This window comes from Alternaria viburni (assembly GCF_023758015.1).
Source record: "Alternaria viburni strain BMP 2772 chromosome Unknown scaffold_10, whole genome shotgun sequence".
NCBI lineage: Eukaryota > Fungi > Ascomycota > Dothideomycetes > Pleosporales > Pleosporaceae > Alternaria > Alternaria viburni.
In genome coordinates this window covers 176,889-195,524 of record NW_026055779.1, presented here as the reverse complement: position 1 = coordinate 195,524, position 18,636 = coordinate 176,889, and the positions used below count along the sequence as shown (strand labels likewise).

Below are 18,636 nucleotides of genomic sequence, written 5' to 3'. Positions count from 1 at the left end.
AATACCGTTCCGAGTAGCTCCAGATAGATTTGGAACCATCACCGCTCGGAAGTATTCATCCAATCGCTTCTACGCTGTCTTTTCAGACGATCCACTGAGTAGACGAGCATGGGCATTACAAGAAAAGATGATGGCCAGTCGAATACTGGCCTACAATCAACATACTCTAGAGTGGCGATGTGCATCAGGCATGATGAATCTGGATAACTCATTGAACATAAATCTGTGGTATGATGACCCAGTGCCAAAGTTGATCTCCCAGCTTAGTACGGATCCAGAAGAAGCTCTCTTGGAGTGGACCCGAATTGTTGAAGATTATTCTCGTCGAAACATGTCCCTACAAAGCGACATGTTTCCCGCCATCGCGGCCTTGGCGGAGCGGTTCGCTGAAGTCCTTGGGCATTATTATGCGGGTCTCTGGCAGTATGATTTCATCAAGCAACTGCTCTGGCACCAGACTTCAGAAATACAACGTGCCGGCGACCCATACAGAGCACCATCATGGTCCTGGGCTTCCGTCGATGGGATATTTCCGTCCAATCGCGAAGGAGAAGAAGACTGCTGCAACTTGGTATCGGCGGTAGTACTCCCCAAGAACGCTGAAGTCCCCTATGGAGAGGTGGTCCACGCATCTATCAAGATATATGGAAAGGTTATAATTGCCAGCATTGCAGTAACACCTAGCGTGGGCCGAGGGGATCATAACCCGCTGGTTACGCTCATCCATGGTGAAAGTAGGATGACAGAACCACCCTTGCGAAGGTTCTATAAAACCTATTTTGACCAAGCCACCAAAATCGTAGATTCCAGCCGGCGCTCAGTGGCACGAGCGACCTTCTTCTGGGATTACAAAGAATTCCGCAGTGACCCTTTAACTGTTCGTGAGTTCTCACCAATCCTAACAACTTCTGGCAAATAACTCTAACTGCTGACGTTTGTCGGTTTAGTACTTCTGCCGCTACGAAACCATTGGAGCGACGTAAGCGATGATCGTGAGGCAATGTGCAATGGTCTCATATTAGTCCCGGCTGGGCCAGGCATTGCCCGAAGGATCGGCAAGTTTGTCGGCCTTCACAGACGCGAGATAGAATACCTTGTCGAACACGAGATCACAATCGTGTGACGAAACTACTCGTGGATTCGACCGACCCCAGCGAGCAGCATACAGAAGCAGTCGGCAAAGGCGCGTGTGTGATTAGGAGACTACGTAGTGAGCTACCTAGCAGACCAGAAGATGTATGCATCATCTGCCGCAACAACAATGCTACGTGAACAGTGCGTGAAGGAATATGCCACGTAGGTCCGGGTTGGTAACTTCATGTAGAGGAGCGGTGAGCGTATATGTTTAAGAGCGAGTCAGATACACAAAGATTGCGCCGAAAGGAATGAATCTCGTAAAGCCTCGTAAAGCACCGCAGTAAGCGAAACAATGCTTCCCAAGATCGCAATTTGACCCATCAACCATCACAAACATCGCAAAGCGCAAAAGAAGTCCCGTCTTCCAAAAAAAAGGTAAGAATGAGTATGATTTCGCTAGTTTCGCTATGCAGTGCAACTGAATGCTTTCGCTCTTTCTAAATGTAATAACACCCAAAAACACCTCCCCAATCAAACAACAACAAAAAACAAAAGTAACGCCGCGATCCAGTTTTCCCATATCCAGTCAATTCGTATCATTAGTTCGTAGCAGGTGATTGCTGTTGATATCACATCCGTTCGTCGTTCCATTTGCAGCGCCTCTGCTCTATTGACTCCCCCAGCGTTCATTACGTTCGGTGGCGTGGTAGTCGTCGCATGTTCAAGACTCGTTCGTCGGGCTGGTGGGGTTGGAGAAGTTGGGAGTGGCAGGCGCGGAGTAAGTCTGGGTAATGGGTTCGCAGACGTTGCGGTGGGTCTTCCAGTCTGACTTTTGGCAGTTGCGGTCGCAGTAGTAGGCAGCCTTGCAGCGGGAGCAGCGGCGGCGTGCGGGTTCGCCGGAGCATGTTGTGCAAGCTGTTGCGCGTTAGCATCAAGGCCCTAGCATCATGAAGTTTGCATCAAGTGAAGTGGTGTTGTAGTGCCAGGCCAGTAAGGCGGCCGGCGATAATTGTGGGATAAAGTGGAGCGCCACATGCGCACTAATGCAGCCCAGCGAATCAAATCGGGGTTCCTGCATCGCGCCACATGGGAGCTGGAGATAGGAGTCCAAACTTACGTTTGCTGTTGAATGCGCCGTTCAGACTTTCGGTGCTGGCCATCGGACGCAGGGAATGGAAGAGTTCGGGTCGGTTGAATGCAGGGAGTGGTGAGGTGGTCGCTGGTGGTGTGGCTTGCGATGCGACAGAGCCGTCAGAGGACCGTCTCGGAATGTCTGGTTTGCAAAGTTAGTATGCATCGCAATAGCGATTTCAAAGTCTGCAATTGCAACTTCGAAAAAGGACTCCAACATACCACTCTGCGCGCTATCCCTCCTGTCCATTATGGAATGTCGACCAGTGTTCACCGCTCCATTGCCATCGCCAAGACTGGACGTAAACACATTCAAACACACGCTTCGGGGTGGCATTTCCTCTTCTCTTTCTGTTTCGCAACGTCGTTTTCCTTTCAAGCAAACCGGTCAAGGGCAAGGTGTTCTAGAAAAGAAAGAATTAGGAGAATAGAAGGGATGTCTGGTATTTCAAGCAAAAATGCGGTCGCTGCGCTCCTGCAAAGTTTCGCTGAAAAGCGGTGTGAGGTGTGGAAGCACAGATCGCAAACTAGCCCAGGAACAGGCTAAGGCTTACCGTTCCGCTGAAACGCGCGGTCATGTGTCTCAGCCTTGGGTATCAATTCACCGTATCATCTTGAAGATGGAGGTCTTCTTTTGCAGCTTCTGTGCATTGTGTGGTTGTTGCAGTGCGCTGAGGCTTGAAAATGGTGGTTGTAGTTCACGTTGCGCGACTGAGTTCCGATCATCGCGGGATCTGCAAAAGAAATCTCCGACTGTCTGGAGCGCGATTGAGTTTGAAAAGCAAGCAGCTCGATGCACATCCCCATTAACGGAAACGGCGAGACCGCCAGTTTGTGGGGTAGTCAGCGGCTGACGGTCCCCGTGGAAGCTTTGCGTGTACATGTCAGCAACAAGCTGATCAGGTCTTGAGTGTTCGCTGTTCATCTACCATCGACGCTGGCGCGACAGTAGTTTCTTTTGCCAGACGCAAGGGTGATGCTGGACGCGATGGCGATTGAGGACCCCTATTTCGCGCGTGAAACTACTGGTCTACCTGGAGATCGTCATAACGCCTGCATACCGCGAAGTCAATTTCAGCTGACTTTGAGCTGCCGTTCACCGTGTTCGTTGTTCGGGAGAACAGGTTTGTGCTGATGAAAGGCCCAGCAACCGGTGAACTTGGTAAGCATTGCCGCTTACTACGGGAACAAGTCAGCTTCAGATCTGGACAAGATAAGAGAATCGCGAAGTATTGCCGAATTCACGCCTCTATCGCCAGTATCCAGTCGATTTAGTAAGCGCCACGTCCAAAACTCAAGTCAGAAGTGGTACGTGATGTCGCGCGGATGAAAGGGTGCGCACGTGACTGACCCGCTTCGCGTGGTCCCACAATCTTATCTGGACCCTCCTGCACTTGTCAGTTCAAATGCGGCTAGACGGTGTTATCAACCTGTGAACCAATATCGCATGCGGCTCCAGACTTTCAGATGCTAGCGTACATACACTTGCTAATGTCACGAGGTACGTTGAGTGCGAAGACACATGCCAAGACCAGCTTCTAAGAGCATTGAGTGAGCGAGAGGTCACGCCAGCCGACTGGATCATTGGGCACGCCAGCGTTCCGACGATATCCATCGCCTGGTACCTCATCCTCAGCTATGACGGCGACTTGTTGCCTAGTCTCTGGTAACGCAGATTCACCGAGGGCTTGATCCAGACCACGGCAGACCTACTCATATCAGCTGATCACAGATAACGGAAGATGCTTGGGCATGTTAGGAGAATGAAGCAGTGGAAGGATACTCCGGCGGCGTGCGCATCGAAGCTTGATTCCGGCAAGGCAACTGAGACAGTTCACAAGGAGAGACGGAGCGTTCCATCCTCCGAAGTACGACATGTGGAGACAACGATGCCGTAATTCCTAGGCTTCGTAAGACGCCTCTGTGGCGCCATGGTATGGCGTATTTCTGGATATCGGATGCTAGTGGCTTCTGGTCGCCATGCATGGTAGCCTTGGAAGAGGGTCTTGGTATGGCATGGAGGAGCTTACGAGATGGGAGAATGACGACTGGAGTTTCTATCGTGTAACTAGCGGCATTGTGTGGCGGTGCAGAGCCGACGAACCGGTGTTTGCGGCTGTCATGATGAGCGACATGGCGCTAGAAGCCATTAAATCTCCGGCCAAGGCCAGTGACTTGATCATGTGCCACTAGAAGATGCCTACAAGCGGGACTGGCAGTTTGATGGCTTGCTCCGACATACGGGGCGAGCCGACTGTCGAGTCGCAGTCGGAGTCATAGGAAAGCGCCAAGAGAGACACCGAGAAGTGCCAAACGGGGCACATTTGACTCACCGTTAGCAAAATTGAGCGACAGCCAGGTGTGAAACTTGACTTCTCAGGGGCCTGTCCACGTGTTTCTCGCGATGAAACACTTGCGCTGTATACCGAAGGATACATTGGTAGCCAGGGCCTGCTCAGCTCGGTGGGGCGGGTGCGAACTGCTGTACCAACGCGCCGATAGTGAAAAGAGTCACCAGAGAGCCCAATTGACGAATGACGAGGTGTCAAACTCCGGTCAACCAGAATGAGAAGAGCTAATACATCGGTGGGTGCGTAGCGCTATGCACGTTGTTCGGCAAGCGTCGAGTAACAGGGTGTCTGATGAGTCTTTCGCAGACACGCAAACAATTTGCATGTTCGGCGCCCTCGACTGGCGCACGTTGAAGGGCGTAGACCCTTTAGCACAGCCCTAAGTGAGGTATTGCGGGTCCTGTCGTGGTTGCAGCCGCCGGTCTGTAGCATGCCAGCCACGTAGAGTGCAATTTTGCAGCGATTCGCACAGTCGCACAAGGGCTTCAACAGCCACTCTGTGCTGTGCATTAGTTGACAGATGGGATGCGGGAAGTTGTGGCTATGCGCGAACCTGTGTAGCGGTGAGATTGTGGGAGTGCTGCGCAAATGAGAAATCGATGGTGGGGAGAGAACAAGTCTAGGCCGGATTGGGTGTGGCTGATGCCTCGAGAAACAGGCAGCGACCACCCGCCCACCCCTCAACACCCTGCGAACGCGGCCAGCGACATGAGGCGCAGCATCGAATAAACAGACCCCATCCACGGAAGCGGCCGACCTCGTTGGAGAGACAGCATAGGTGTTCTCTCTGCCCGACTGGACACGTTGACGGGCGCCAGGAGTCGGTGCGGCGGGTGCTGGCACTGCTGGACCCATTCTCCGACAGCAGTGCGCGAAGCGACAGCTCACAATCGCCAATGACAGCGCCCTCGAGCAGCGGCCGTTGGCGGCCCTCTGACTGACGAAACATGCGTCTAGCGGCGGTTCCCAAGACATCGTCGTCATGCACGGATCGAGAGGAACATTTCAAGTCACCGCCCTCGCTAGCCGGCCATGGCCCCCCCCAGTCTGGGCACTAGGAGCAGCTAACCTAGCCCTGCTGATGGGCGCAGGCAACCCTGGCCTAGCTCAGGCTTCCACCCACACCCTGGGCATGCGGCCTCTGTACAGAGACAAGACATATATTCCATGGCACCCGCACCCACCATGGCCCCTCCATCCATACCAACTCACTCCAGACGACGACGACCTGCTATCTACATAACAACCAGTCTTCGCCATCCCATAACGACCAAAGTCAACCAACGCTCAACAACACCACACCAATATCACCCTCCCACCCGGGAGTGACTTCGCTACCATTCCGTACCTTGGCAACAACGTCACAACGGCTTACCCCAAGTCCATCCTGAAGAACTCACCCCCTTCATCGCCCAAAATGCCTTCCGCACGCACAAACCAGCCTACCATCGTTCACTCACGGCCTTCCACGGCCAAGAAGGAGCGCGTGGTCGGCTTCTACGAGGACCCAGTCGACTCTTTCTCCCGCCCCGTCAACACCGCTGAGAGCTGGGCCGCCTACCACTTCGAGATGCACGCCAGGAAGTGTGCTTACTGCCACAACCCCTACGAAGTCCACCGCAACCACGAGCAGCTCTGTGACGTCGGTCACAGTCTCGCTCAACAGGTCGCTCGCTACATCTACCAGAAGTCCGATGGAGCCACCTACTCCACTGTCGAGGAAGACAACAAGCTCGTCCGTGTAGAGATCCCCGCCGGCTACATCGAGGTCTGCAGCCTCCTCAAGGCTATTGAGCGCAGCATCCGTCACCGATCCCGCAAGCCATTCGTCTCCATGGACCGCAGCTACTACGTTGCGCCCCGCACAGCACCCGCCTCTCCCCGACGAAGCCACTCCGTCAAGGTTGAGCAAGAGCCAAAGACCAAGAAGTCATCATCACGACGCAACAGCGAAATCGTCGACTGGCCACAGCACTCCACCAGCCGGCCGAAGCGTCCACTCGCCGAGATTAGCAACACTCCCAACTCCAAGCGCGGGTCGCTCTACGAGGAGGAAGTGGCTAAGCAGCGCCGGGCTGCTAAGCACTACGCTGTCGAGGTCCGCGAGCCATCATCACGCGACATCCGCGAGCACCGGTCGTCTGGCTACTACCGATGAATGATGACTTGAAGACTTTCTTTGCGCCTTACGAACTACGACTTATTGAGTAATACGATACCCACACTACCATCTACGGCTACGAGGCCTAGCGGCCACGCGGTCAACCGCTCCGATCCCACCACGACGACATCCGCGGGCGGACGCTGCAAAAGCTCCGCGCCGGTGCGCGCCACCGCCAAACACACGTTCATACATGCTTTATCGCACGCCTTGCTTATGCGTTGCTTATACATGCTATTGGGTGCTGGAGGAACGACGGTGGAAGGATACCTGCAAAGGATCACAGTTGCATGCCTCCACCTTTGCGGTGTTTGAGGAGGGAATGGATGATGCGCTCCAGGGTAATGGACCCTGGATGATGCGGAGGAAACTTGGAATGACGTTAATGGGCTGAGACTAGAGGGTCTGGCTAGATAGCTAATAATGGAGACATCTCCTCATCACTCAACATCACTGTGCCATCATGAAGTGACTTTGCCACATTACCCAAGAATAATACTCACATCATTTCTACACCAGTCTAGAATATCTTTGCGACAGACAACTACAAGATGCGCTCCGATAGCGCAAGTCTTGCTCCACACACACAGAATCGCACAGAACCACACTACTCTGAAACAGTCACACACAAGACATGCTGAACCAACAATGACTCCTACAGGACACACACCTCGGCTGCTCCCCTCTGGCTCTTCCCTTTGTTACGCCTGAGACACGACCAATCAGACCCCAGGGCAGCCAGCAACACCTTGTCTTATCTCTAGCCAAGTTTGCCATCATGTGGCCAGGAATATATTGATCGCCGGCGCCGGATACGAGTGCGTGAACACCCTCTCTAACCAAGATTTCCGCGCGTGTGCGAATGGACCCTGATGTCTGCCTGGCGTCGCAAGCACCCCTTCTTATCGCCCGGCGAGGTGAAGTGGGTTTCGATACACCCTCCTGGAGTATCAAAGTGAGACTTGCATTTGCGCAACTGCTAGTGCATTCCAAGGTTGCGCAAACATGTCATTCCGTCGCGGTTGATTTCAAAAGTGCAATACTGAGCCACAAAGCCACCTTTCTGACATACATGACCTCAGCCCCCGAATGAAACCAGGACGACATCATCGTCAGCTGGACTGGGGCCCTGGTCGGATGTTTCTGATAACAGTCGGAGTGCTGGGGGTCGCTGCTCATGACGTCTTATCAACATGGTTCACGACGGCAGAATTCTGATCTTCGTCAGGGAGGATTCCAAGGTTGCGATGCGGGGCAAATGATGGCAGACGTCAGGGTCCAGGCAGGAATCTTGGAATCTCACACGGGACGATGGGAGTCAAGGGTCTGCCAAGTTGGGGGCGGGCGACGAAGGTACCGTGATCGGTGGTGTTCGAGAATACGTCTACTGTGATGGTTGCCTTGGTAGGAGATTACTAAGAGTGGCCTGGATGGCTGGTAGCGATGGAATGTGGTGTTGCGGGGTACTTGCGCTGCACGGCAGCCGGCAGATAGGCAGCGGCCTCGCCGGCTGTGCTCGATCCTCAGCGCCGTCTGCCACAACCAGAACTCAATAGAAATTCTCGCCACTACCAAAAATACAACCCTGAACCCCACGGCGATATTGCCACAATGCGAAGGATCTCAATAGTAGGAGCCTCACGATAATAGCAACTGTCTCGCTTCTTCCCGCGACACGAAGATCGAACGAGAATGTACGAACGTTATTGCGCGTCCGCCGCAGAACGACCGAGCTACCAATATCGGACGTCACATATCGTCAGCACATGTTTGTCATCGAGCGATGGTGGAAAGAGTAGACTGCAAACCTCAGGAGAGATGGGGAATTGATGAGCTGCACTTCGCACTGTCCAGCCCAAAAGGCCCCGCCAACCCCTCATACTAGCCAGACCTGATAGCGACATCTACAATCCAGAACACTTCTCCATCTTTATCGCGCATTGACAACTGTCCCAATATCGCGGCAGCTATCTGTTCTGATCAAGGACGTTCCCGACTGCGCATCCCCAAAGCCCGTGGGTGATGCCGGTAAGCCGCACTCCAGCCAGCCCCCAGCCCCACCCTGTCTATAATCAGGATACCATTGTAACTGGCCAGACGAGCAGAACAACGACAGTTCAACGAATGCGCGACTCCATCATGGATAATTGTCGATTGCATATGATATGCATATTCTTATTCTCCAGTGGAGCAGGCCGCGACTCCATTGTCACCGGTCAATATGCAGCTAGCCCTCTAGTCCACGTCGTAGTAGGTGCAGCGCGCATGCATTGCAGCCTCACCGGTCAACCAGAACGAGTACCTGCACGAAACCCACAGCACGCCCGGTCTCGAATCAACCATATCATCACGCTCCTGCATCGTCGGAGCTGCCCGTGTCAGTGTTTCAGGACAAAAACAGTGCGCAAGCTGTATTGCCAGCTCACCAGCTCCCCCGCATTTACCAGGAGCTGCCCTTTGCCCATCCGGCGAGGCTGGTCCTGCGCTGGCCAACGTGTCTAGCTGGATTGCCGTGTTCGTCGACTCACACACAGAACAGCCGCCAGCGCCAATATTCACCCTCGTCCGAACCCAACCTCATCCCAACCACCCGATCCGATATGCTTCTCCACAGTCCAATACTTTAGTATTTTCTAATGTAGTCCGGTGCAAATGTCAACGTGTCGACCTCGCTTGCTGGGGTCCTGCCCCCGAGGAGTCATAGCGGCCCTGCCCAACTGTGGACTTTTGTGGTCAATCTTCGCCTGCTATGGGTCCGTAGCCGAGTGTTGATGGGTACGTCGCTGAGCTGGACAGGGCTACGCTGGTCGCAGGTACTGGCAGAAAAAGTGAAAGTGATTGGGCAATGGCTTGGTCGTCGAGGTAGGTGTTCGGTGGTCGATGCGTGGTGGTTTGTCGCATGTCCGCGTGTTGCGGGAAGCTGTCGTTCGGTGGGTGGTGGTGGGTGAGGCGCAGCACCGCGTTCACAGGGCTGAGCCATCAGATGTCCGTCCAAGGCGTCAAGCCACTGCTTCGATGCATCACCACCGGTCAAAACGCCATCGCACCTGATCCTGCGGCTGATGAAAAATCGATAGCAAACACACGAAGCCGGCGCCCTCCGACACGCATTTGTAATTCGTAAGCCGCAACGCGCCCATCTCCCCATCGCCAAAACGGCAAATGCGACGACCATTCTCATGACCTCCCTCCCTTGGGGCCAAGTCTCGTATTACCGCCTAGTCTCAGGTACCGCCGCCGCGCCAGCGCCAGCCTTATGGCCCCCATGCCATCGCGCCATCGCGCCATCGCTTCCTTCCTTCCTCCCGTCGATTGCAAAAATAGCCCCCCGACGTTCATGCGCCGCATGCTGCGCCGCCTCCATGAGTCCATGTCTGTTTCGACATCAAACATTGCGCTGAGCCAATCGCAACAGGCTTTTCTGCCAGACATGGGTCCGGTTCCTGAGATGTGCGAAGGCGCCAGGTACGCGTGGTTAGGGTCGTTTTACTGGGTTGCGGTTGCTGGGGTAGAATGAACGGGTGGTATGAGGATGGGGCTGGGAGAATTGGGGGTTGAGACACGGGAGAGGGTGTGACGACGAAGACATCGATGATGGGAATGATGTGCGCGATTGCCTTGAATGCTGATGTGGACAGATTGCGAAGCTGTCGTTGTTGTTGATCCGGATGTTGGTAACGTGCGGATGCTACCTTGGGGCAGAAAGCTTTTCGTCCTTGTTCGATCACCATGCGGGTTCGAACGTCTACCATGCTTTACTGCTGTGCCTGACATGTGAGAAGCGCCACGCTTGATGTAGCAGAAGGACTACTGCGCTCAGTGACGACATAGGCTATGTGAGAAGACCCTGGCGTGCGATGCGCGAAGCTCATACAATCGCACTTGCGGCGCTGCAAACCGCGTAGAGAACACCACTGGGCATGCACGATCAATTAATACCTGCATCTAACGTCCAGTATTCAGCCGGCATGATGGAAAGCTGTGATGCTGTACCCTAACCTAGCACCATGTTGTGTTAGAGGCGCTAAGAGATGTTGTATTTGTAACAAGTGCATGTCTACAAGACTTCCCCACTATGAACGGGCAGAACCCCTTAGACGCGCATTTCCAGGTCTTCAATTACGTTTCAACTCGACGATGCAGAAACGAATGTATTGTGTATATGAAATATGTGTTGTAGAAGTGAATGTTGGACGCCTCTCTTTGGAGTGCGTGTAGCCGAGCGTCTCTTAGTCACGCCATCCCCTGCTTACTCTACAGCATCCTTCCGCAAGCCCCCTTGATACTCAGCTAGAACCGCGTCTTCTATAGCTGATGGTCTTAAGCAGCTTCGTCGACAGTAATGACACCATCATTGTTCGTGTCGTGCCTTTATCAAGTCAACGCCACACCCAATAGCAACAAGAAGAATACTAGCACTTACTCGTTAAACCAATTGACCCATACCTCACTATCTCCCTTGACCGCCATATACTCCAGATAGCGGTCCAGAGTGATACTGCCCGCACCTTCTGTATCAGCTTCCATGAAAGCCGTCGTGGTAGCGTCCGAACGATCAGCCAGGTCGAATGCCTCGGGGAGGTCCCGTTTCCTGTGACGACAGCCGCCTTTGCAGGCGCAGCAGAATATGTTGCACTTTCCGTATCCGCAGCATGGTGTACTTCGAGTGCCATCTTCACATCGGACGTCGTCGTCGCCGTTGCAGCACGCGGCGGTGGCCAAGGGAAGGAGAACGGTGAGGCATGCGATCCAGGACAGGGACAACATCGTAGCTTGGGGATTTCAGATTGTGGTTGGAGTAATGTGGGTATGATAACGAGGCTTTTGGTGTAAAGAGTGATTCTGTTCTTTTGTGGTGGAAATCAAGCTCGACGGCGAAGGAAGAACTTTATAGATCTTCCAAAGTGAGAATTGCCGTCATGTTGTTTTCTTGCTGCGACAGGTCAGTTACTCAGGTAGCCCCACACAACACCTTTTCGTTCAAAGTAAATTGTGTTTAATTTGTTGCTTTGCAGCGACGACCCCAACAGTCAACATGATGGTACTTCATTTAGGCTGAGTTGTGTTTACTTTATGACATTGCAGCGACGACCTTAAGCAGTCAGCGTGATAGTACTTCATCTGCAGTCTTCTATTGGTACCAAATGGACTGTCGATAGATCTATCCTATCGCCCATTGACCTGCAGTTCTTCTCACATGTTGCAGATCTGACGTTCACTCGTATCATATGAACAGCCTATGTCGTCACTGAGCGGGATACATTGCTTCTCAGAGGTAAGGGAACGTACAGCCCATGCGTTCGCGTGCCGTTGTAAACCTGGCAGCTTGCTGAGGGATTGTATTCCTGGTCTCCAGGCAGAGAGCTACCACTTCTGCATCGATGCGTTGAGTGCCTTCTAATCTCGTTATCGCGAGGACGAGTTTGGTAGCTGAGGGGAGGTATTAAATTGGCAATAGTAATATGAAGAGACACAGATTTTAGGCTAAGACAGCTAAGCACTGTGCTCCGCCACTAGCGCTGTCTTAGTATTGCGGCACAGTCTGCGGGCGGGCGGGCCTGTCCGCATGTTCTCCAGGAAACTGTCAATTTACATTCAAATCAGATTCCCGTACACAGTCGAAGTGGACTGCTTCGATTACGCTCGTGCATAACATTCAGCGCGCAGGGGCAGGCGCACATCGTAATATTTTCGTAAGGGATGAAGGTCTTCTGCCGACGTTGGGAGCCTCACCGTTCTTAGCTACCCGAATGGCCTCAGCCACACACATGCAAACGCCGCAGAACCCAGAAATATAGAGCATTGTCAGCTTGCTTCATGCGCGCTGTTCAAAGACTCGCACCAAGCGGTGCTTTCCCGTCAAGCTTAAAGTAACCTGGTTGCAGGTTCTGGAAAACTTGCATCGGGTCATACCTGTGCGATATAGCCCTTAGTCTCGCCATATTCTCCTCTCCATACCCAGACACCACAGGCTCATATCCGCTGCTATACGGCATGTAGTAGTACTCGTTATCGACGCCCAGCTCCCTAGCCATACCCTTGGACGTCTCGATATAGGACTGAGCAGCCCTCATCATCGTTGTGTCGTCGCTAGACTCATTCCACGCCATGTACACCAAGACATGAAAGAACGGGCCGTTCTCGGGGTACAACCCGAGGGCGTTACCACCTTTCTTTTGCATCGCTTGTAGCGCTGGCTTGGAAAACGCTTGGAATGCAATGTTCACGGAGACGGCAGGCAGACCGGGTGCCACCTCAAAGAATCTGTCGGTCATCTTTTGAATGAGCTTGGCGCTCATTTTGAATGACGCAGACCACATGGAGGTGCGGAAACCAGATGGCATATCGTCGCTTCGGTGTGGCGTCAGATTTTCGAGGGTACTGTTGCTCGTCTTGTCTTGCATGAATGGGATGCTGAGATACTCCCTGGCGATTTCAGGAGGGTTCGAGAGGTCGACTGGGAGAAGGTATTCGAGTTCGGTAAACGCGAGTTGGTAAGTATCGTATGTTGTAAATGACACTACGTGTGCGAGCTTCGTATCTTCTTCGGCATTATTGATGGCGTTCTCAAAAGCAGTGATCAATGCGGGAGTGGTGCTGGGGTCGTGGATACGCATGCCACCCCACATGGGTGGTTGTACAATAGTCTCATAGTGGAAGGTTGTGACGATGCCAAAGTTGTTTCCGCCACCGCGTAGGGCCCAGTATAGATCGGGGTAGCGACTGGGAGACGCGTTGACAATGACGCCAGACGCGGTAACGACTTCGTAGGACGCGACATTGTCGCAGGCAAGACCGTATTCGTTTGTCAAATCGCTGATGCCTCCACCTAGAGTCAGACCACCAACACCGACTTGTGCGGCCTAGAAGATGTAAGCGCACTTCATGGAGAGTAGCTTGACGTCCGGATTGAACGTACTCGGCCACCGACTATCGTCAAGTTGTACGGTGTGAGATACCGGTATGCATCTATCCACCGGTTACCTGGCCCAATAGCGACAGTCTTCTGGTCCGCAGACAGCTTGCGCACGGTAAAGTCTTTCAAGTCAACCGTAATACCTCCATGGATACTAGAAGCACCGGGAAACGCAGCATGCCCACCACTCTTTACCGCAAAGGGGCACTGGGTAAGGCGAGATATCAATACCAAGGATGACACTTCAAGAGTGGCCTTGGGAGTAAAGGTGCAATACGGCACAACGGCGGCTTGTTGGTTCGACCAGTACTCGGCATACTGACCAAGGACAGTCTTTTCTTTACCGTAGACGACTTCGAGCGAGTCACACTGTCGCGGAGATTAGCTCATGCTGCAGAGAGGCACAGCGCCAAAACCTACTGCGACGGAGCAGCCGCTTAAAGACGATCGGATGGCCAGACCCGCCAATTCAGGCATTGCGGAGACGTTGACCCCATTCTGGATGAGGGCTTCGGTTACATTGAAATCAGGGGCTTCGAACGTATCTTGAGCCGACACCCTCACGATGGCGGCAACGGTACCACAAGCTATCGCCGCGATGAGTTTCATGGTCGAGAGATGAATCGAAAGACTGAGATGGGATCAAGGACGACGTTAGCTGGCCCTTTTACCGTCAGAACTTGACCGCAAATGTACGCTCATGTACGAGTGAGTAGGCAAAAAGTCCGCATGCACCAATATTGGGCGAACGGCTCCAATGCGAGCTTCCGGTCGTGCATTAGTACGCGTTGAAGGAGGTCCCGATCCCACTCATAGGATCGCTTCCCCGGCTCTGGTAGTTTGATAGCCGCTGGCCACGTTCACAGCGCCCGACGGATGACGAATGTACACTGGTGCCTCCCGCGCGATGAACTTCTGGTACGCTTCCGAGACATAATGGCTATGGAATTCCTGTGAAGCAGCCAAGGAATCATGCAAGTCGAACGAGTGATTGATGTAGAGATGAGTTGAGTGGGGCGCGCGAGCAGACACGGCAGGTGCGACCTCGGATGGGCGCGTCGGCTGAGGCCCGTGCCGCTTTGCCAAGGTGGCCCCGTCCTCGCGCGCATCATTGCAGTTTTCCCCCTTCAGGACTCAATCAAAACATCGTTCTTTGCGACGCGCCCGCAAGGTACTGGACTGTAAAACAAGCATCCTTATCGACAGGGTAAAACGGCGAAGCACATATGGCAGGTCACGGGTCGGGGCTTTGCGCGCACGCGGCGGCACTATGCTAGCACTCCTTACCTTCGCGGATGCATTCTTCCGCGGCATGAGCAAGTCACATTGTCGCGTCTGGACTATGGCTCTGCAACTCTATTGCACATACCGCTCTGGTAGCAGTGTCCAGATAGCTAACGGGACAGCATTAAGAGAGAGTTCTGCGATATTTCGGACACCTCCAGAATTGCCAACGGCCGCTCCTAACATCTCTCTAGACATCAAGCGCTCACGACTCTAGCATCTTGCCGTAACGATGCTACTTGTCGACGAGCCAAGACAATTTCACCAGCAATGACGAACAGAATGTATCGTGGTGTGGTGTACACAACACAGCGCCTTTGATGAGCGCGGGCGGTACGGAGCGTCTGTCGACCAAGCTGGGCACCAACACCAAGAAAGATTGCCTGGATCACTAATCACCTACCGGAACACCGGACCATCGATCGGCCTCACTGCTACAATCAGAACCTAAGTTGAATACCAAGAAGCCCGCACCCAATGTTTGAAGTCACATGATCGATCTAGCTTACGACCTCGCAAAGTGCACAGCGTGAACGTCGCGTATATGCGTCCTAGACATTAGCAACACGTATCAAGATTCAGATCAACATCTTCCATTGGATACCTTCTCTTCGCAGGATGGCGCTACATAGCTCAAGCCGACGATGGCCAGCAACCTAATCTTTACATCTGCTAGCCGAAGGTTCATGTCAAATAAGGCACACAACGTCGCTTAGCTATCTATATGCACTCTGCCGGGCGTAACAGGGACGCAACATGAACAACCACTCGTAAAGCTTCAATTTCCACAAGTTCGTCGCCGGATGCCGATTTACCGTGCAATAAGTATGCGACGGCAATGTTCGAGGCTCGATCGGGAGGGTGATGTGCGTGAACAGCAAGGCTTACAGCAAGATAAGGCATGTAAGCAGGATATGACAGAAAGTAACAATGGTACCGTACCACTCATTCATCTTTCCGCTAAACGTGGGATGCACGAGGAGTATTGATTTTGGCATGCGAGGGAATAGCAAGCTGTATCCAGTCCTGGAGTGACAGAATATGCCAGCGTTCGCTGAGATGTGCTATAAAAGACGGACGAGGAAGCTATGAAGGGGATACACACAGCAACTCAACCTCGGTGAATTCCAAGCATCGACCTCTTTACGCTACTCAATTTGCGTACACCATGTCCGCCATGGAGGGGACGTCGTCAGACATGGGCGAGGGCACGGATGTCTCAACGCCCATCGACAATCATCCCACATCCAAATTCGCCGCAAGCCCATCAAGGGCCGCAAAAAAGATCCTTTACCATGCTTACACCTTGGTCCTCTTCACGTGCGACAACCTAAAAGACGTGGTGATCCCTCCCGCAGCTTTCGGCGTGCTCGCCACTCTCTCCGGCCCAGCATTGGATTTACCATCCCAAGACGGTCTCGCGGTGTTGCGAAGAGTACCAACAACGTTGACGTGGCTTTGGCTGATGCTGTTGCCATGCTGCCTTCAAAACCAGCGTCATGAATCCTCAGTCCAAGAAGACGCAATCAACAAGCCCTGGCGTCCAATCCCAACAGGAAGGATTAACACAGCACAGACTACGAATCTGATGATTGCTGCGTACCTGGCACTTGCGCTTGTCAGTTACCAGTTCAACGTAGTGCCAATTTACGTCGCATGGGTTGTCTTCAACACCTTATACCACGATTATGGCGGAAGCGACTACAGCGGCGTCTCGCGCAACGCCATCTGTGCTCTTGGCCTCATCTGCCCTTTCAGCGGCGCTCTAAGCATTGCCCTTGGCCCGGATACTGCGATGAGCTACGCAGCATGGCAATGGATCTTTCTGGTCACACTTGGTATCATCGGCACAACGATTCATGCCCAAGACTTTCGCGACGAAGCCGGCGATCGAGCCCGTGGCCGACGTACCATTCCGATTGAGTTGGGTAGAAGACGTGCGCTGTGGTCTGTTGTGGTGGCCGTCGTTTTCTGGACATTTTATGCACCGCTGGTTTTCTTGGGTGCTCGCTGGGAGGCGGCGGTAGTTTCGGTTTGTCTTGGTGGGCTTTTGGTGGGTACGGCTATGCGAGCGGTCGCTATACAGGATGGAAGGTTGGATCGACAGATGTACAAGCTTTGGTGTTTTTGGATGTGCTCTTTTGGCGGACTGCCGCTCTTGGCTACTGTTTTCCCTCTGCGAACATAGTCAGGGTCTTGCCGGGCGCCGATACGAGGCATCCTCTACCTCGCACGTGCAACACCACCACCGAATGCAATGCTCATCAGAGCGTCAGTCTCATCTCGAAGCTGTAGTGACGGATCGTCTCTTCATGTTTGCGGAATGCAGTGATTATGAACATCTGCATCGCCTCCAAAGGGCAGGCAGCTGTATCGCGGCAATCTCCAAAGCGAGGCGGGGAAGGGCCGAGTGACCTAAAGCGGCAACGTTATGCGGCTCCGCACCTCCAATCCACAATACCATCAGTATTGCGTGCGGTCGCACCACATATTGGGGCGGTTCTTTCTTGATCGGTTGCGCAGTCCCGTGAGGGGGTGATAGTCTCGATGTGGAACGCAGACCCGTATATAGTGTGCGCCTAGGTACCTGAGTATCTGCGACTTTGTCACCCTCCAGATAACCTCAAACAACCACCTCTTATTCCAAGTAAATCATCGATAAATTAGTGTTCACAATGCCGTCCATCCATCCCGCCATCGACAACGGTATCAAGAAGGGCGACCCCAACTTCTCCGGCGGCAAGCTCTACTGCCATTGCCCCACCAAGAAGGTCGAAGTTACCCTCGCTGGCAACGTCGCGCACAACCACGCCTGCGGCTGCTCGAAATGCTGGAAGCCAAAGGGCGCTCTCTTCTCCGTCGTTGGCGTTATCTCTAAAGACAACGTCTCCGTAACCGCCAACGGCGACAAGCTGCACATCATCGACGAATCAGCGGCCATCCAGCGCAATGCCTGCAAGCAATGCGGCGTCCACCTCTTCGGTCGCATCGTCGTCGACCATCCATTCAAGGGCCTGGACTTCGTCCACGTTGAACTCAGTGACAAGAAGGGATGGCAAGAGCCGCAGTTCGCCGCCTTCGTCAGCAGCATCATCGAGCAGGGTTTCAATCCGAAGGAGATGGACGCCGTACGCGAGAAGTTCAGGAAGGAGGGCCTGCAAACATATGATGTGCTCAGCCCAGCTTTGATGGATCTCATCGCCACCTACACGGCGCAAAAGAGCGGGAAGCTGTCTTCGAAGTTGTAGGGTTGGGTTGCATGGTTCGGCGTTCCTGGTGTGGGCGGTGGGGATGATGTATTAGTAGATGACTAGGAAGACTTAGAGCGAGGCTTGGTCTGATAGATGTTCAAGAAAATCGTACACCGTAAGGATTGTCAGTGTGGGACGTGTGGTGATATATGTAATATTGCATACTACTGAGCACCGTGATCGCGCGCTAAGGCTTCCTAGCAGTGGGATTGAGAAGGCCACATGAGTGAACTCTTATATCATGGCTACATTGCTTCCATTGAGGAAAAGCATCCATTATCGCATGCGCATTGTTGTACCTAGGTAGTTACGAAGACGACGCTTGTATTGCTTCTGTAGTGGCGCCGGGAATACCGGTCCCAGGTAGCCCCGGAACCTGGCAGCCTGGCAGCCTGGAAGACACTGGATGCCCAGGTGGTGCCACCAACCTTGCTCGCGCGGGGAACAAGTCCTCAGACGCTCGCA

General features: G+C 53.4%; 4 protein-coding genes across 4 annotated transcripts; 2 read left to right on the top strand and 2 right to left on the bottom strand.

Annotated features, from left to right (window-relative positions):
- Positions 1 to 1,798: 1,798 nt before the first annotated feature.
- Positions 1,799 to 2,458, bottom strand: J4E79_005330 (uncharacterized protein; the record flags this gene model as incomplete). The annotated part of the gene is made up of 3 exons (XM_049354208.1): positions 1,799 to 1,992; positions 2,195 to 2,350; positions 2,431 to 2,458. 3 exons carry the CDS (start codon positions 2,456 to 2,458, stop codon positions 1,799 to 1,801), a joined length of 378 nt encoding a protein of 125 aa, XP_049211073.1.
- Positions 2,459 to 5,976: 3,518 nt separating this feature from the next.
- On the top strand, positions 5,977 to 6,717 carry J4E79_005329 (uncharacterized protein; the record flags this gene model as incomplete). The annotated part of the gene is made up of 1 exon (XM_049354207.1): positions 5,977 to 6,717. The coding sequence occupies one exon, from the start codon at positions 5,977 to 5,979 to the stop codon at positions 6,715 to 6,717; it is 741 nt and encodes a 246-aa protein (XP_049211072.1).
- Positions 6,718 to 12,548: 5,831 nt separating this feature from the next.
- On the bottom strand, positions 12,549 to 14,245 carry J4E79_005328 (uncharacterized protein; the record flags this gene model as incomplete). Its single annotated transcript, XM_049354206.1, has 3 exons — positions 12,549 to 13,583; positions 13,640 to 14,005; positions 14,057 to 14,245. 3 exons carry the CDS (start codon positions 14,243 to 14,245, stop codon positions 12,549 to 12,551), a joined length of 1,590 nt encoding a protein of 529 aa, XP_049211071.1.
- A 3,350-nt stretch (positions 14,246 to 17,595) lies between these two features.
- On the top strand, positions 17,596 to 18,168 carry J4E79_005327 (uncharacterized protein; the record flags this gene model as incomplete). Its single annotated transcript, XM_049354205.1, has 1 exon — positions 17,596 to 18,168. The coding sequence occupies one exon, from the start codon at positions 17,596 to 17,598 to the stop codon at positions 18,166 to 18,168; it is 573 nt and encodes a 190-aa protein (XP_049211070.1).
- Between the last annotated feature and the right edge of the window lie 468 nt (positions 18,169 to 18,636).